We start from the raw sequence: 19956 nt of genomic DNA, 5'->3' as shown, positions 1-19956 counted from the left end.
TGATGATCACTATTTTGTAAGGGATGCATCATCAGAATTTGGGAGGGAGTTGTTCAGGATGCTGATATTTCCTCACGTTCTGAAATTTTACAAATTATCTATATTACATGTAAATTTTACACAGCATACATTCTATTATTATTTCATTGTCCAACCTCAATGCATGGATAGGGATTTCAAAAATCAGCATCATGATGGCTTCAAAAACATTTTTAGCACCCCTACTAATGTCAAATGGACCATCCCTAAAGGCAGTTATTTATAGCAAAGCGTTTATTACTGGCAGGTGTATCAAGCAATCCACTTTTTTCATCGTCATGTTGATAATGCCAAGTGCTATTCACGTTTGGATCATTTCCTGGACATTTAATCATCCTGTGTCATCAATCTTCTCACAGGTCACAATGCTGTGATTAATATCTCTCAGTCTTTCAGTATTAAATTTATACTTTTCTTTCCAAATCATGATACATGTGTATGCTCCTAGAGGTGTAATGAATAATGGATGACCTGCTATGACCCTATTGACCCTTGACCCCACTGGTTGCCAAGTAAATTGGGTTTACTTTTTATCGCCTGTCAGTCTTCCTTTATCCTTCAAGTACATTGTAAATTTTCTTTGTTTCCTTTCAGTGTTATCATTGTGCAAATATTACCCAACATTACTAAAGTCAGGCATTTCCTATGTAACCATGCATGTCAGGGCTGCAAGTCTCACCTACATGGAACACTTTGCTGTTACTTTCAGTGACCTTCCTCCTGTGGGACAGAACATTTTGCTCATCATTCAGCTTTCATAGTGTATTAGGAATGGGTGAAAATGCAAGGAAGAACAGCCAGCAGCTACAGGTTACTTGTTGGTGATTTACAGACAGTAAATTGTAGTAGAATTTTCATATTTGTATTTTTAGGCGATGTTTTCCATTTTTGGTCAAAAAATCACCTTCTCTTAAACTGGGTCTCTAATTGCTCAGAAACTTGATATGCATATTCCTTTGGGCAACCTTAGTCTTCAAATTGTAGTTTTTTTGGCAATTTTCCCCATTTTTGGTCAAAATAATCTTCTTCTGTGAAACTGCATGATCTTGCATGTGATGTCAGTCAGATGTTTGTTATGAAATATTTTTTTGTTCAAATTGTGACAAAACCTGCAATACTGTATTTTTGGGACAATTTTTGCATTTTTTTGGTCCAAACAAATGCCAAATATCTCATTTTCATTACCATTTACCAAATGTATCTCTGGTATGTTTTTGTTGTAGCAAACTTAAAAAGACAGCTTAGGCAGGATATGAAACAGTTACTGATCATTGCCAGCTGGATTTCTTGAAAACTCTGTCTCCAAACATTTTTGCTTCTAATCTGTTGAAGCAATGATCATACCAAAGTGTTTGATGATACTGATAGTGTCATTTCATATTGTCATTTCAAGTTTGTCCTTACTTCATCAATAGATAAATAGGGCGGGAATTTTCCTTTCCTGCACATGAAGTAAAATACTGAATATTAATAATACAACCATTCAAAATAGGTTTACATTTTTGTTCATGAAGAAGGCATAAAATTCGGTATTTATAATACGTTTGGACTTAATGCAAACTCGAAGCAATATTGTAGAGTTCAGTGTTTGACATAAATCTTTGTAAGAATGAAATACAAGGGGAATGGCAAAGGAAGTCAAAATGCTCTGTATTGAACTGACCGATCACTTGGGAAAATGTCATTCTCTTAAATTGTACTAGTCAAGCTTGTAGGTTATCTTATGACCTTCCACTGTCAACAACTGACATTGATGAATTCTGTTTCCTATTGGTTGCATTAATATTCACAAAACAAAACTTGAAATTTTGTTAACAAATAATTATTATGAGGTTATTACAAAAATACCGCAAAGGATGCACAAGGACATTGGCGCATATCGCCCGACACGAAGTGGATGGCGATGCGCGGCGCCAATGATAACCTTATTATTATACATCTTACATTCCTTACTGGAGCATCAAATTGTCAGAGTAGTGATCATTTCCGTGCAGTTGTCAACAATTTTTCTTCCGATTTATGGCGCAAATAGTGTGTGCACGACACACATACATATAGAGCGCACACAAGACATGTTCTGGCACTAGTCCAATGAGTCCCTTGTGACTGTTCAATTTGCTTAAAATTTTTTGTAATGAAGCTGGTATATAATACATAATAGGAACTGAGATACATTAGCAGTAACTATCCTATAACAATTTTCCTGAAATTCACTGTGTTTCCCACTTTTTTCATGCATTCCTATCATATTCTTCATCACAAATCAAATTGATGTCTACATACTGGTATGTGGCATGGAACTTATTCATTGATATTATTTACCATGCCAACAGGTTGAGTTGTGAGCATTGAGTCTGGGAGAAAAACAAAAACAAATGAAAATTTTCCAAATTTAGTATTTTCTGCTGATTTCAAGATATTGTGTCAGATCAATATTCAATGGATCAGTCAGTTTCCTTGCAGACATGTGAAACTAGTCAACCATTGCATGTCTGTGGGGAATTCATGTAATAAGCTAAACCAGTGACTTTTATGCCTTTCTTAACATGGAGACAATTTGTTCAGTACTGTGTATCGATTTAGACTCTTCACAGCAACCAAAAGGCTCAATAATTTGAACTATTTTCTGACCCTTGTGAATGGCTTGAAGGGGTTCTAAATGAGGAAAACAACCACGGTCTCATTCAATGTTTCGTTAGCATTTATCTCACAAAGTGTCATGTAGCAAAGAAGATGGTCTGTTGAATGTGTATGCCAGTGGCTGCCACATTTCTTGAGATTTTCTTTCTGCAAAATGATGCAACATTTGATGTTTGTTGTCATGGTTTCACAGGATGAAGAATCGGCTATTCCTACATCAGGCATTGATGGCCCACCAACCTATGGCACACCACCACCTCTCTATCAACCTGATGCAAATGCACCACCCTCTTATGAAGATGCAAACAGAGGTAAGACTACAAAAACAGAACACCTGACTTTCTGTATTTTTCAACAAAAATTTGAGTTTTTGTTTTGAAAGCAATTTTTAGCCCGGCTTAGTATTATGGAGATGATTGCGGGCTGCATGTTATGTGGACTTTAACTCTTTGTACTGGCCAGTTTTCTTGTTTCACATGGTAAAAATGGCAATACAGGTATTTATTCCATTTCCACAATGCCAAACATTATTCTTCTCTCATCCATAAAGTTAGTTGGCTAAATTTAAATATGCAAATTAGTAATTAATCATGTCTACCACAGCTACGTAGCAATGAAGCATCATTGTTGTATTGTATTTGGCAGTAGTTTTACCATGTTTTAAGCAAAAGAGTTCGCAGGCACTGAGAAAATAGATTTTGAAACAAGGTAAATACAGTGTCTAAAACAGCTCTGCACGTAGCTTACACAAAATTTCTCCCTGCAATGATCACAATTCTGATGATGGAGCAGGCATTCTCTTGATAATATCAATGGTTGTTATCCCAAAGAGATTACAGAGAGTTTAATGGAAAAGCCATTTGTCAGCTGAACTGGGAGAGTCATTGAAAACTGATAGTTTGATAATCCAAGAGAGCTGTAGATTAATGTGACAGCTAGTGAAGGGATATGACTTGAATACTAAACAGTCAATCATTGTTGCCATTTCTTGCTTTCTCATATTCTTAATCCTATAGATACATGTATACTCAGTACTTTTATCTGCATTGTCTAAGAACGCTATTATTTGAAATCCCATATTTTAATTGAAGTACTTGGAGAAACAAGTTAAAGTATAAAATATATGACAAGATAGAACAGAAGTGTGATATTATTACCATAGACATACATGTAAGCTGTATGAGGACACAAAATAATCCTCTTCTGGCCAAGTTTAGTCTTACCAAACAACTCTTTCTTTAGCCCAGGATAACTCTAGAAATATGAATGACAAAGCTAAGAGTAAAATATCAGCTTGTCATATAGTAAGTACTAGTATAATTGTGATATTTTAAAAATAATATAAGGCTATTCACAAAATACCAAGATGTGTGTCAAAGTAGATCATAGTGCAGAGGTATCCAAGATGCAAAATAGTACCTTGGCGTGTGATTTAGGAGGACATAAACTATGGTATTTTGTGTAACTTTATCTTTATAAAAAAAAACATTTTAAAGGCAAATGTTACAAGCAAAGTTGCCAATGTAATGGTTTACAAATACTCTGTATGTGTAATGATATGCTGACTAAAGCATTGCATCTAGGTCTAGAGAGTCAGCTAGCTTGCAACGTACAGCATACAGAATGAAAATTCAAACTGCACGCACACCAGGGCAGTCAATAAATCATAATTGGGCAGAAGAATTCTGAACACCATTATATTTACAGGTTTTGAAAACATCTTCATTTATTGAGTAACTTAATGATTGTTAGAGTTTTGTTCTAGTTAAAACAACAATCTGATTATATTGCCCTGAAATAGTTATGAGGTCAAAGGTCAATCAGTAGCATTCAATCATACCCACGGCAATTTACATGCACATTTCTGTGTCCATTGATGTCAATTAAACCTACAGGTACATGATAAAACTCTATTGTTAGAGAAGTGAGCAGATGTATGATACACATTATACTCAGAGTACTGATGAGAAGGAAATGGATGAATTAAATCATAACTTTTCAAAGTTAGTATGTTACTGTAAGCTAGAAATTGATTAAGTTTTACCGTTAATTAACAACCGCCATTGTGACTGGTATACCACAAGATTTTGACCAGTTCATGACATATATGCTCAAATGATAGGGAGTGTATAAATGTCATGAACTGGTGGTACACCTGTTGCTGAGGTGGTTTATTGCTAAAACAGTATATTGAATTTTTGGCATGAAATGTCAAAACAAGGAATTTTTCTCTAACAGAGAGCTTGCGCATGTTCCAACCATGCTACTATTCGCAAATATAACACAGCTATTTGCATATCTCGACCAAGCAGATCGCACGCTGTATTTCGATCATCAATATACTGATATCATACAATTGTTCTTATTAATACTGTCATTTAATTTATAGTTCAATGAGGCAATCATGAACTATAGTATAACATCTGTAGAGAAAGGACTAAATAAAGTATCATATATTACATTCTGATACCAGGCTATGATGTGTCATTCAATAATGAATGAACATAGTGTAACTTTTCTATCATTATAAAGACTAAATTTCCAATGACTTTACATGTAGAAGCATTCAAACATCATTTGCTAAATTAGGAAACTCAAGTATGTTTTGCCGTCATATTATATGATGATTCCATCACACAATTTATAGAAATGGACTTTGCAAGACAGCAGCTGTCAGTAGCAGCGTTGAACAAGTACTGCGGAAATTATGACATTTCAATCAGATACAATTTTAATAAGCTTTAAAAAGATATATTGTGACAGACATGAACAAAATGTGCAGATCAATTTTCTAATGATATTGTGACGCATCAGCAACATAAAACGATTGACATGCAAACTTGTTATCGTCAACACTGTAGTGGCTTGATGGACATTACATCCAACTTAAAAAATGGACTGTAATATCTGTGAAAATAGGATGCCGCTTAAAAGGTTTCACAGCTGGAGGTTGTTTGTCATAATATCATTGTTGAAAGTGATTGACGCTTGGCTCAGTAAGAGAAGGGCTATATGAACTGAATGTCTGATATCATTGATTCCATAATGGAATTATTACATCAAAAATGCAATGCTTTGCCACCAGCAATGGAACTGCAAATGTACCTTATTTGCATCTGAATTATCAAGGGGCCGTAATGCATTCTTAAATTAGCATTGGCAAAAAAGTGGAATTTCCTGATTTTTAATTTGTCAGTCATAAATTTTAGCATCTTTTCTTTTCCTGATATGTTCCCTATTGTGTGATTTCCAGGTGAGTTATTTCATCCAAAGACAATTGGGCATACTCTGTTTTGTAGAGTTAATGGATAGTGCTCACATCTCACCATCCTACATTACATTTGGCTTTTTGCTTCTTTGTCCATTTTGTGAGTGCATCTGATGAAGGAGCTTATGCTTCAGTAAAAGAGTTGATCAAAGTGTGCTACCCTAACCAATTTTGGTATCAGTCGAGATCAACATGGCTCTACTTATAAAACAATAGCTTTAGAAATTTTTGTTAAGCAAATGAAGCTGATCTCTTTTCATATAACATGAATACAGCACTGAATAAGTGTTCAACTTTTATAATGGATGTGATATATGAGAACAGATTTTAAAATGATGAGAGTGAAAGAAATCAGTCAGAGCCTTCTTGAAAATCATGTTACATTCTGTCAAGTTGCATCAAAAGGCATCTTGCATATCACACAAAGTCTACTTACTCCTTTCTCACAAAAATTTTAAAGAACAAAGTACATGTAAATCAAACCAACTTAAAAGCAGTGTGCACTTTTCCATCCATCTCTGTTATGATTATGCTTTTTAAACCGACCAATCAAGTGATTTTACAAACATATTGCATACATGTACTTTGATAGAGTGATGACATCCATTTCAAAATAAATACAAGCTAATGTAAGCTCTTTGTATTTCATTCGTAAGGGAAAGGGTTTCAAATTGCTAAGCGTAAGCTGCATGAAATTTTGAAAGCCAAATGTGTTTCACAAAAATAAACTCAGGTATTAGGTATTGGCATAATTTCAAGATTCGACTTATATACCAGAATAGATTTGACAGACTGCAGTAATGGAAATGTTAGCCTTGCATTGATGTGCTAGCTTTGATACTAGTGAGCTGTCAAGAATGATAGTAATGTCATTTTATCACAGTGATTGATGTTAATCCATAGTTACAGGTAGTAATTGATGTTGATGTTTGGTATTGATAAGTGTCGACATGTGGAAGTAATAAAGGTGTTAAGAGAAACTGGAAGGCCATAACTTTGTAATATTTGATGACTATACGGAACAATTTGTTATTCTACTGTAGATGTACTGTTAGTGTAAGAAATAGCCCCATGCAGAATACATGGCATTCACCCTATACAGAACACACATTTCACCCTATACAGAACACATATTTACCCTTACAAACATTTTGTCCATGCCTGATAATTTTGATTCTCTATCACCAGGGTTGCTTCTTGTTCTTGTAGGTAATTACGACATATGAGGAGCCCTCATCTTTTTGTCTCGTATCTACCTTTATCATTTCAACCCAAAACTACCCATATGGATCCATACTAGACATAACCTCTCTACACATAGTCATATTTTCTTCAACAGTCCTACATCTATACCTCGACCTGTTCCTTCCACCCATAATGGCTTTTGTAGTACCTCTGTGCCAATTTTTGCTACTATCATTACAAAAATACATACATCTTGATCACTCTGCTTGATTCATATCCTTGCCTGCTCAAATTGAACCAAGTGAGGTTGACAAAACCAACCTGATTTGTGTACAGATTCTTGTGGATTCCACTTTTACCAAGCAAAATTGACACAGAACAATTACACTCTCACTTCACAAAATTAAAGTTTAAAAGTGAAACATAAACATTGAAGCAATGATTCATGAGTTATGACACTTATGTGACCAAAATCATGATTGACATCTTAGTCTGTGGTAAACCACAATTTTCTTTTTGTAAATACAGGTACACGTACCAGTATGGCTTTTATTGATCAAGACACGTCTTTAATCAACATTCCATGACAAAATAATGACCACAAAGGCCGGATGAAATGCGAAGATCCTCTACTTTGTGCTTCTGAATACAGAATACATCGATATCGTCTAATTGCAAATTTTCTTTTCTGTATCAATTAACTTTACAGATGCACCTCCCTCGTACCAGTCTCTCTTTGGTCAGATGCAGGAAGCCAAGAGGAGCTCCACCGGGGCCACTGATTTCTTTAAGAAGTTCCTAGCTGTAGTCCTAGGCACCCGTAAGTAGCTCTAGGTCGCACATTAGACCCCACTTGGAATCTTCCTAAGTACTTTTACACAGATAACTCATTTAGGAGAGGAAAAAGTAGCCCTGAGGATATTCGGATACATGTTATACATACACAATGACATGGAAACAAGGCACTATCGATTTTCTCATCATGTGCACTATATCAAGATGTAATTGAGTTTTTTCTGTTCATTTGTATTCCGGAAGATTAAATTGTCCCTGGATTCAAGACTTGCAGTAATCTAGGCTGTGTCTATAGAGATGCATTCCACACTTCCAATGAGAATACCATTACACACATCATACAGTCACCGTGACTCACTTTTCCCTGTGAACACACCACGTACATCAAACATTTTGACGCAAAGTCTGGACGTTCAAGTTATGATCAATCACTATGCATGTTGAATGCAAACAGCAGAGGCTGTTTTTAGCAAATAAGAAAATAAATGAATGATTGATTTGGTGTCATGCATTTGTTGACAACTATGTATGATTGCTGTTTGTAATGATGGTTCATCAACTACCTGCCGGTGTACAATATCCCTCCTAAATTTGTCATAAAATTTGTCAAAGTTTTGATGGCCCCCGGTGTCTGTATACTTGTGAGGTTCTGTGACAGTTACTGTTTGAATAGTCTAGAGCACCTTGTAATTTTAACCCTTTCACCCCCAGTTCCCTGTATACAGGTCCAACTTTACCATAGAAAACAATGGATTTGGGACAAACCATGGTGTGAAAGGGTTAAATATATACCTTGTCTGATGCAAAATTTCATAACCTACATGTATTAGTACCTTTTTATTCAATGGACATCTTTGTATTGCAATGAAACAACATCACAGCAGACTTTGTAGAATTACAAATTACATGCAGTAGACTTTAAGAATTATAAAGTACAGCTAGAATGAGGTATAAGAATTTCTCACAATTTTGATTCGGCATATGCAGGATCTCATCATGCTTACAGACCCAACACCTAATTTGAAACGGATACAGTTTAGCATTGTCAAAACTATCAGAGATGAAGCAATTTTAAACCCAAGGTTTTGCAGCACAAGCAAAAATTGTTATAATGATTTCATGAAGAGAAGTTAAGTAAAACGGATGAATACTCCAACAGTCTTGCATGGCTCTGAAGCTTTCAAGACAAAAATTAAAAGCAAAGTCACATGGTTAGTACAGGTAGATTTCATCTCTTAATGTCAATACTCTTGGCATAATAACACAAATCTAGAATAAGTACATGTAGTGAGCCAGCTCTGTTATCATCCAAAATTAGACTGCCTTTCTTTAAAATGAAAGGTCTTAGTCAAGAGTATTGAACTCATCTCGGTAACAAATCAAACATGTCAAGAATTCCATCCTTCATGAATCTAAAGATACTTATGATATCGTCATGGGTATGAAGCACTCTACTTTACATGTAATGCATCCGGGAGTCTGTGATGGACTGTATAGTGCCATGTTTGTTGAACTTTCATTTTCTTTGATTGTAGACATCAACAGATCAGCATAAGATGCATTCATCACATGCTTGCACTATAAGTTTGAAGTGAGTGTATAGCGAGATCTACCGACATAAATCCTTTGTACCCTACAGTATCTTCTTGTGTCCTATAGGACACAGATATGAGTCCTACAGGACTATAAAGACTGACATAAGACATGCCATACATGTACAAATCCTATAGGACACAGATCTGAGCCCTACCGGACTAGGACTGACATAAGACATGCCATACAAATCCTATAGGACACATACATGTAAACATTGCGTGAAAATGGCTGTTAAAATTGTTTCTTTCTCATAACCACAATTTTTGCCCTCCCTTACCGAAATGTCCTATAGGTCTACACTCCTCCTATAACTTATAGGAGTGTTAAAGCCTGTAGGACATTTTGGTAAGGGAGAGCAAAAATTGTGGTTATCATATAAGTTATAAGAGAAGTGTAGCCCTGTAGGACATTTTTGTGAGGGAGGGCAAATATTGTGGTTATTAGAAAGAAACAATTTTAATAGCCATTTTTACGCAATGTTTATGTGTCACATTTGCACTGACCCTAACCACTTAGGCATGCTCACATAATAAAATAGCCAGCTTCCTGACAAATGATAATTCTCAATGCCCTGTGTCACCATCTCCATGAATCTGTAGATTTTCTCACATTTTTCCGTCAGGAATGATGGATGGTAAATGTACGATGCGTACTGTATTCAAATGCCACGAACAGTGTCGATAGAATCTTGAGTCTTAATGTCAGGCAATCTAGAATGTTGATGGCAACAACTTGTACAGAAACATAAAGCAGTAAATTTAATACAAGTTATGTAGTATTTGTCAGAGCCAGTTCAGGATGACATAAAATGTGATTTGCTAGAGCCAGTGTTGGCATATAATCTTAAAGCTTAATTTCTGTTCTGTCACTGGCAAATCTTTAGCGACGTTTTATAGTCATGTTACATGACAATATTTGATGTAAACCTCCAAGCATACTCATGAGTTCATAAAAGTTACATGGTCAAAATTTTTTACATACCTAAATGTTTATAGCTACGTTGACGTGTTGGAAGTAAAAGTGATATTCTGTCATGTTATCTGTGAGTGAGTTGAATCTGCTTGAATGTATGCAATGCGCTGTACATGTACTGTTTAATTCCATCCTACAAGTATCTGCTTTCCATTTTCTTTTCTCGTAAATGATGCTTATCAGGCAACTTCAGTAAAGCCATTCTACCATCATTCACATAATGCCATCACTACCGGGTACTTGCACTGTCCGTTCACATCACCAGATTAGCTGTCCGTTCACATCACCAGATTAGCTGTCCGTTCACATCACCAGATTAGCTGTCCGTTCACATCACCAGATTAGCTGTCCGTTCACATCACCAGATTAGCTGTCCGTTCACATCACCAGATTAGCTGCCCGTTCACATCACCAGATTAGCTGTCCGTTCACATCACCAGATTAGCTGTCCGTTCACATCACAAGATTAGCTGTCCGTTCACATCACCAGATTAGCTGTCAGTTCACATCACCAGATTAGCTGTTTGTTCACATCACCAGATTAGCTGTCCGTTCACATCACCAGATTAGCTTTTAGCTGGCACCAATCAATCACAAGCTCTTATTGTAATGATAGCATAAAAACGTCAACTGCAATAACCATACAGGATTCATCGCTTGAATAGCATCCTAAATTCAAAGCCTAAGTTAAAGACTTCCGCATTTTTAAAATAGGCCAGAAATAATTAATTTGTTGAAAAACTAATTTAAGGAAGCCTGAACTACAGAAGCATTGATTTGTATCAGAAATTGTTCATATTGATTTTTAAATTAGACAGGCAAAAATCAGCGAGCCAGAAGAAATATTTTGAATAGCACCAATTCAACCCTTTGTTATGTTCGATTTTTTTAGTCAAAATATCCTTTGTACATTTATTGTACTGTACTGAATCTTAATGTGCATGGTTACATATGGAGCAAGTGCTTATTGATTGAAGATGACTATCTATGCTGTGATGAGGATCGGGTCAAGTATTTCTGCCAGGAGTCATTTATTTATACCCATGATGCCATTTTCAGTCCATGATGTTTTTGTAACTTACCTCTTAACCTGCATAATGTTGTGTAAAATATAGTGAAATTATAAGCCAATAGCATCATGACAGTGTTGAAATTAGACACATTTATCCCAAACAAACTCTGCTGTTTCATTTCCTTTTGCTGAGTTTAAAGTTTGCTGAATGCTCTTAAACATAAAACAACAGGATTTGGCAAAACCATGGCAATGAAATAGGTAAACTATTTGCATAAAGACTTACCTGGACTTCAAATGGTTAGCTGTATTTACACATGTGTGACATAGCAGCACTTGTAACTTTAAATACATTCTCTTAGCAATACTTTACATCAATGTCTCTTATTTTCAATACGAAGATCAGCCATTGTGGACAAACCCTGTAGATTTTCTCACATTTTTCCATCAGGAATGATGGATGGTAAAGTACTATATTGTCAAACTTTAAAATTAGAATTTCATTGCTTGACAACCAGACATATATATATTCACTTCAATTTCCAATTCTTGTACAAGATCCATGCATGGATTGTTTAATACCCATGTCTGAGAGAAACCTCATCGTGCAATATCAAGATAATACAATGCCTCTAACCTGACAATTCCAAACTTTCAGAAAACTGTTGAACACTCTATTTTAAATTCAAGAAAAAATCAGGCATCTCCAAGGAAACTTGTTATCAGAGAAAGACATTACTATAAATTTACGTATGTTTGACATGTCAATCAAAGTGGCCACTATTTCTGTGTTAATATATGGAGAAATTAAAAATTTCTATTTTCACCGGGAAAAAAAGACAAGACAAGCTTCAAAATGAGTCCACAAGTTTCAAATGAGTCAATACAAGCATCATATCCACAAAATATTGAAAAAATTGCAGACCAAATATCTGCTCCAGAAATGCATAATACTTGAATGAATGGTATAAGGCCTCATGCAACACGCACACTTGCGAAGTACACACCTCAGGTTGCCCTTCTTGGAGCTGCAGTGAAGCAAACACTAGCCGATTCAGACGGCACATGAAAACAGTGCAACTTTGGTCATACATCCATATTTCTGTGTGCTGACACAATAATGAGTGTTTTAGTTATTCTACATGTACCGTCAAGAAAAATGAAATTTTTGCATGAAAATGGCCATCTCTTTACCCATTCTACACTCCAGTCAAGAATTTAAGATGTGTATAATGATAACGTTACTTCAAAGTACCGCACAAGGTGCACTGGGATATCACGTGCACCCATCACCCACCTCTTCACATTGGACAATACCTTTCGCTAATATCCTCATGTGTACTTCATGGTATTTTCAATGTGACCTAGCCCATAGTATAATATAGAAATAACGGACGACGCGCTGACCATTAACGTTTTTTATGGGCAAGGGCGAGAGGAAAGCCTAAAATTAATGGGCTAGGCTTGCCGAGCCCGTTATTTTGGCTTTCCTCTCACCCGCACCCATAAATAAACGTGAATGGTCAGCATGGAGTATGTTATTTCCATTATATTATCAACGAACTCCAAACAAAGTCAAAAGTTACGAAAATTTCCTGTGCGAACGACAACGGGGCCCCAGAACTTGTCAGTGAGTAGTGCACGCACTGCAAAAATTTTTCAAATCCGGAGATTTTTTTGAAAAGTGTCTAAACTTGGCCCACAAGTGCACCATTTTATTTTGTGATTGATTATGATCTTTGTACAAATCACAGTTTTTGTTTTAGCTGTAAAGTTACTATGTTTATGATATTATTTATATTCACGGGCATGAAAACAAACCATTACTGTTATTCAGGTATGTAAGGGTAGCTCAAACCCCTAACTGGGACCGCCAACTGGGACTCCCAGTTGGCTTAAAATGCACTCTGGGACCGGTCCCAGTTCACTTCTGGGACCGGTCCCAGTTCGCTTCTGGGACCGGTCCCAGAAGCGAACTGGGACTGGTCCCAGAAGTGAACTGGGACCGGTCCCAGTTGGCTTCCAGGACCAGTCCCAGTTGGCTTCAAAAATAACTCTAGGACCGCGACCGTGGTCCTAGTTGGCCTCCAGGATCAGTTCCAGTACACTTCAGGGACACATCCAATTTGTGAACTGGGACCACTATGAAAAGACCCAGTTACTGGTACTTCGTACTAACAATCTGTTAATGTTTTCATCTTTTTACTCTGCCATAATCGTAGGTATACGCGACATTTAATAGATCCCAACTATTAAAGGCCAAAGTAATTTAATTCTTTGTTTGTCTGTGTGCACATACTAGGGTTTTTCCTACTGCCAATGGTTTGAATAGGATTTTACTGAGCTTTCCTGTTTACAAAATTTCACATCTTGTGGTATAACTTATGATGATCACGATGAAAGGAAGTTTCTGATGATTTTTGTATAGACCTTATGTAGTTACATGGAAATAATCAAGAAAATATAACGTGTGTTCTAATTTTCTTGTATGTGTTATAGTACTGCCTTCCCGCTCATGTTTCGAAACATTTGAGTTGGCGCGCTAAACAAAGAATTTCATTACTTTGGCCTTACTGCGATGTACTCATTCTTAGAACTAGTAATTAGTCCTGTGCTATGGTGTGTGTTGAAATCTTACTGCACGGATCACGTTGATAGAGAGACTGTGTACTGAATCAGATGAAAAAGGAGATGAAAATAACTGTGCAAGACTAGCAATTAGTCATCAAGGCTTTCATTACATTAAAAACAGCAAGCAAAACCTTTAACGAAAACCCGCTGTGTTTTAATAGAATTGCAATTCACTTGCAGTATATGACTGATATCTTAATTTGGACCTAGTTATATTTCTGAACAGATAGACATAAATAGGAGAGGGGCAACCATTAGTGCATGCATGTACTGGTACAGCAGAATCATTTCATTGTTATGCGAGGAAAAAATAGACATCAATGAGGTGATAATAGTCCCATTACATTTTAAGACAAAGGGTTTTGAATATACAAGTCAACAACATGCACTGCTTCAAAACTTCATTGACAGCTAGTAGCTATATGTAGTATATGCTGTCTCAGTGTTTTCTATTTCAGTCTGTATGTCTGTCATAGCTCTATGGAGCTACGAGTCCCAGAATTGAAATGAGACCTGACTGTCCTTGAATGAAACTGGGAGATGTTAGCTTTCCCACACAAAAAACATAGTACATAATTTTCACAACAGTACAGAGAATATGAATAAAACAAGTGCATACAATTGCTACAAAAGGCATATAGTGGGATGGGAAACTTCTTTCCCATTAATATTATGGTTTCGTCATTACAGCATGGAGGTACCTTACCTCCATGGTACAGTTCATTTGATACAAGTGTGTTTCCCCGCAATCATAATGGTCCCAGTTACGTCGAGCTAGTACGCTTCTGGGACCGGTCCCAGTTTGCTTCTGGGATCAGTCCTAGAGGCCAACTGGGACCGGTCCCAGTTCGCTTCTGGGACCGGTCCCAGAAGTGAACTGGGACCGGTCCCAGAGTGCATTTTAAGCCAACTGGGAGTCCCAGTTGGCGGTCCCAGTTGGGGTTTGAGCTACCCTTACATACCTCGTGTATTTGTGGTCATCACGTGGTTCAGTATGACCAATTAAAATGCGATGGACAGGGCATGGTAGTATAATGTCATTTGAAAGCAATTTGTGGGTAGGATTGGGATTTTCACAGACTCGTTAATGTTGTAACTCAAATTTTTGCTTATTAAGGTTTTGTGACTGAGTCAAGTTGAAGTTGGGAAATGAAATGTCAAAATGCATTATGCTGTAAGATGGATGGCAGGCCTTTTAAGACTTGCACACAGCCACTAGATTAACACATCAAACAGTCAAACATAGGACAAGTGAATTAACCATCATATCGTAATCCTCCAAATGGAATTCTAAAGTGACATAAATTTGAGGCAATATTTCTCATGTATGGTAGAATGCAAAATGCCGTGCGGTATAATTTTGCATCAAAATGGAGTTATTTTATTACAGTCAATGTGTCAATTTGCCAACAAAGTGGTAAAGTGATATCAAAATTGTAGACAAATTATAGAGTATTCATAGAAATTTGAAAATCAGCTAAATGATGATGATAAGTCTTGATTACTTGTGCTAAAAGCCGCAAAACAGAGACTGAATCAACCTATTGTGTATGCAGGGCAAGTTTGAGTGAAAGATGGCCGCATTTATCAAATAGACGGATTAATGACAGAGTGCGTAGTCCCATCATTGGATTGGTGAAAATGTAAAAAGCCTAAACATGCATGAAATGGAGGCAATTTCTGCTCTTTATGAGTGGAGCGCAGTGGACTGTGTGTGCATTTTGAGAATCAGTAAATGGGAATTGCTTGCATGTACTGATTGTCTCTAATGGGTGAATGATCAAGTCATCGGTTGAGTCTTGGTCAGAATTACGCTACTCTGTGAAAACTACTCAAACGCAAGATGAAGAACACGCTGGGTAATGTGGACACAGTGCTCCAGGGATTGAAACGAGATTGAATCCACCATCACATGGGCTGTCAATTTCTCAGCCAGATGAAATCTATTGCAATGCAATGATTTTCTTTAAAACCCTGGCAGCATCTATTCTCTTCTAATGTGCTCGCATTTAACATTTGTCAATTAAAAAGCTCCCCTCTTAAAAGGTGAAACTGAAGTGCTAGTAGAACCTTTGACCCCATCACTGTTTTGTTCAATAAAAAGTCTTCCGTTTCAGAGTGGTGTTCAATGACAACATTGCATTAAATGTTTAAGAAAAATAGATGTCAGGTGAATTTTGTTCATGCCCGTGACTTAGGGTATGCTTGGCAATTCATGATCTAAAAGTGATTTTTACAATAATTAGCAGCACCACACTGGTACATTTAAGTCCTTTAAAAGGCAAACACCCAAGTTCTGTAAAGTGGAACACCCACTTTCTTTTATGTGACAGACAGAGAAATTTAATGGATTTTAAACAGAATGATCATTTCCATGTTATCTTAAACTTAGCAATTTTGAGAAGACATACATTTTATCAAGAAAATAATTGAAAGAGACAGAACGAATCAGAGGAGTTTAAATTGAAATGTTAAAATTACTGTGTCTACCCATACAAAATTTCAGTTTTTTTAACATATTTCATATCACCTTGCAAAGAACTTTGGGTTTTGCACATTAAATTCAGAGTAAAGATTTTAGCCATTTGTAAAATCCAGTCTGAGTTTCCAGCAACTTAAGATTTAGTTGACTCACAATAATGGAGTTCTGCAAAATTAAACTGATCTTCAGTAGATTTTATAGATTGTAAGCAGGATTAATGTGTTTTCATTTGCAAAAATGGTAGATGTAGATTCAGACAGTGTTAGTGTTAGCCAGCCTATCTGATCTATCAACAGATATTAATATTCCATGGCAACAACAAATGAGACAAAATAGACCATTATATGTCACTAGAATACTCAAGTTCATCAAAGAGTGTCACATGTTGAACTCATTAGAGTACAAGGTTAATGGCAAACAGTCCTTTCATCCATGACAGTGGAAGTTGAAATTATTGCAACTAATGTTTCTTGTAATGATAAAGAGAAAGAATAAATCAGTTCATACCGGTGCCTATTGACAATTCATTATTCTTTTCCATTTGAAATAGAAATTTACGGATTTAGCATCTGATTTTGTTTGAGATGGCCACTGTCATCATGTACTTTGCAAACCGAATTTCATTGTGCAAGTTGAACATCAAACACTAGTATTAACTTTCACTGAGAACCTGTCCCCCTAGCGACCTTGTATCTCAGAGTGGGCTATACACTCAGTGGATGTGATGGTTGATTGATCACAAGTGACAAGTCATTAAATTTGCACTGCAGATATTGATAGCTGTAATGGCCAGGTTTGCTCAAGAAAGCTTTTGATGTCAACTCTCTTTGGATAAGAATTTATCCAACAGGATATTGTTCAGTACATCTAATGTGAAGGTCACGAAGTGAAGCCATCAATACCAAACATTATGAATTAGCATCATAATACAATGAAAATAATTTATCACTTTGTGTTCTTTGTTTTTATGTAAAAGACATGTACCAGAAACATTTGCATAGTAGTTACACATTAGCTTTTTTATGCACTTATGGCATGATTTCTGCAATTATACCCTTCCTTGAACATAATGGATGAAAGCAAACTTTGCACAAATTGATGTACAAGGCATTATGGAGTGCAAAGTTTTCTTGAGTCCCTTATTAGCACGGATGGGGTACATTATCTATTATTTCATAGTTTTGGCAATGCCAGGGAATTTATAGAGGTAGAAAACATCTGGGGCCACAGTGCTGGATAATCATGGATACAGTAGTAATCTTGGGGATGATGTCACAAATGTCACTGGTATTGACAAAGAGGTAATATAATTATAAATATTGAGAGGGATTACATTTGCATATTTTCACTCTATTCTAACACAATATATGTTGGTAAAAGAAAATAATTTGAAGTTGAAATTATTTAATATCATCTTTTTCCTTGAGCACTGTAAGGTTATTTAGGGAAGCTAAAATTGTTGTGTACCCAATGGTAGGTTGATTTTGAGACAAGTGAATCTTGGGATGATTGGCTGTGAAAGTGTGTAAGTTAATCACTACACTGAATTCAGTGTGATTCCTAGAGACACCCATCAAACTAAGAGAAGGTTTTTATTTTCACCAAGGGAGATAAAAATAGATAAAAATCCATTGATCCAGTTTTGATACTACCAGTGTCCATCAACTCATCTCTCTGAAATGGTTTATTCACATGTTGTAGGTCGACAAATACAAAGACAGGACATATGTTGTACCGATGTTAAGAGTATTCACAATGAAGGAAGCAATCACAATGTTTCTATCACACTGCTAAAATGTAATCAAAGTGAGAACTTTCAAAACTTCTCACACTGCTTTATGCAAGCTGTGCATATGTGTTACTTCAACTCAATGTATAGGTATTGTAATTGAGGTACATGAGCAGTTGAGTTAACAACCATTAGTAAATTTAAAATACCAAGAATTCTACATTAAGAAGTAAACTTTGAATCTTTCTTAGATACTGAGTGCATTATTTATTCCACAGAGTGCACTCAGCTAATATTTCTGTTCTGGTGTTTTTGTTTCAGTTGGATGTACGATTGGTATTGGTATCATTATGGCCATTCCTATTGCAATGATAGTCATGGGTAAGTGTCAAACCCTTCAGTTTAACCTTCTGATATGTGCTTTAAATACTGAAAGGTGATTGCTTAATGCTGTTATGTCTTAGTCTATACCTATTGATTAATTATACCTATTGATTATGTACACTTGAGAAGCTGTAGATATTCTAATGGTAATTATATCGCAATAATGTAAAGCATTTTAAAGGTTTTCCTTTGTTTTTTTTATTGTTTTTCTGTGTATGTAATGATTGACCACACTACTTCAAATAATTCTTTGCATGGCATTTTTTTATTTGAGCAGGTAGCAACCAGGAATGTAAAGGATGCCCTCTAGAGGCAAAACATGAAAATTACGTCTTTTGTGGTCCTTTTTCTATTGATGCACGTCAGTTCAACTAGTTGTATTTGCAGAAAGTTATTTTACTGTCACTTAGTGCCGTTACATTTTTCAATAAATATATCTATCTAATGAGAAGCTTTATCCAAATATTTGTTGAAAAATCAAATTTAAAATTTGGATTCAAGTGTTCAGTATTCATTCTGAACATACACATCATTTCATTCAAACGCCTCTCACAATTTTGTCATTTCCATCCATGAAATATACATTTCCTATGATAGAGTATGTCATTACAGTTTTGTAATTTATATATTTGTTCACCAAGGCCTGTTTATTTGTACCCCTGAATCATTGATCCACACATTTATTAAAGCAAACTAAAATTGTCTTTATTGTTTGTTCACAGGTTCTCTGTATCTCCATGATTGTCCCATTGAACCATACATACCAATCTATCTCATAGTTGGAGGTTGTTTTGGTGTGCTCAAGAATTTAGTGTCACTTGGTCAGAGAGTGAAACGACACAATGAAGAGGGAGGAGAACAGGAAGATAATGTCAAATCCGATCCTTTTAATTCACTTTTGAATTGCTTTCTATTGGCATGGTTCATAGCAGGTAAGATCAATCTAATTCAAATGATCATGTTTTGTCATCAATCTCAGTCTTTATATGCATGTTTCGTTGAAAACAGAATGTATGTGGAAATTGCCGAGGTTCTACTGGTAAATTACAATCATTTGTGTTTTTGGTATGTGTGTAACATTCACAGTAGTTAAACCAAGAGATTACAATATGATGTAAGGTAGATAGAAGGTGTTTGAAGGACAGGCAGTCACCGGTAACTTTATTACAGGTGTACCCTCAAATTATCAAATTACAAAGAACAAACTCTTCAATTTTCAATTA

The 19956-nt window shown here is 35.9% G+C and overlaps 1 protein-coding gene across 3 annotated transcripts in view; it reads left to right on the top strand.

The window, feature by feature from the left end:
- The window catches only part of LOC139131927 (transmembrane protein 272-like), a 64809-nt gene that overhangs the window by 40323 nt on the left and 4530 nt on the right, over positions 1-19956 (top strand). For all 3 annotated transcript variants that reach the window (XM_070698245.1, XM_070698243.1, XM_070698244.1), the window contains exons 2-5: positions 2873-2990; positions 7842-7952; positions 18671-18730; positions 19456-19665. In XM_070698245.1, coding sequence (XP_070554346.1) covers positions 2873-2990; positions 7842-7952; positions 18671-18730; positions 19456-19665 — 499 coding nt within the window. The remainder of the gene's footprint in view (positions 1-2872; positions 2991-7841; positions 7953-18670; positions 18731-19455; positions 19666-19956) is intronic.

Source organism: Ptychodera flava, chromosome 4, assembly GCF_041260155.1.
Source record: "Ptychodera flava strain L36383 chromosome 4, AS_Pfla_20210202, whole genome shotgun sequence".
Taxonomy (NCBI): Eukaryota; Metazoa; Hemichordata; class Enteropneusta; family Ptychoderidae; genus Ptychodera; species Ptychodera flava.
Note: the sequence above shows the minus strand (reverse complement) of the source record. Positions and strands in the feature narration are given on the sequence as shown.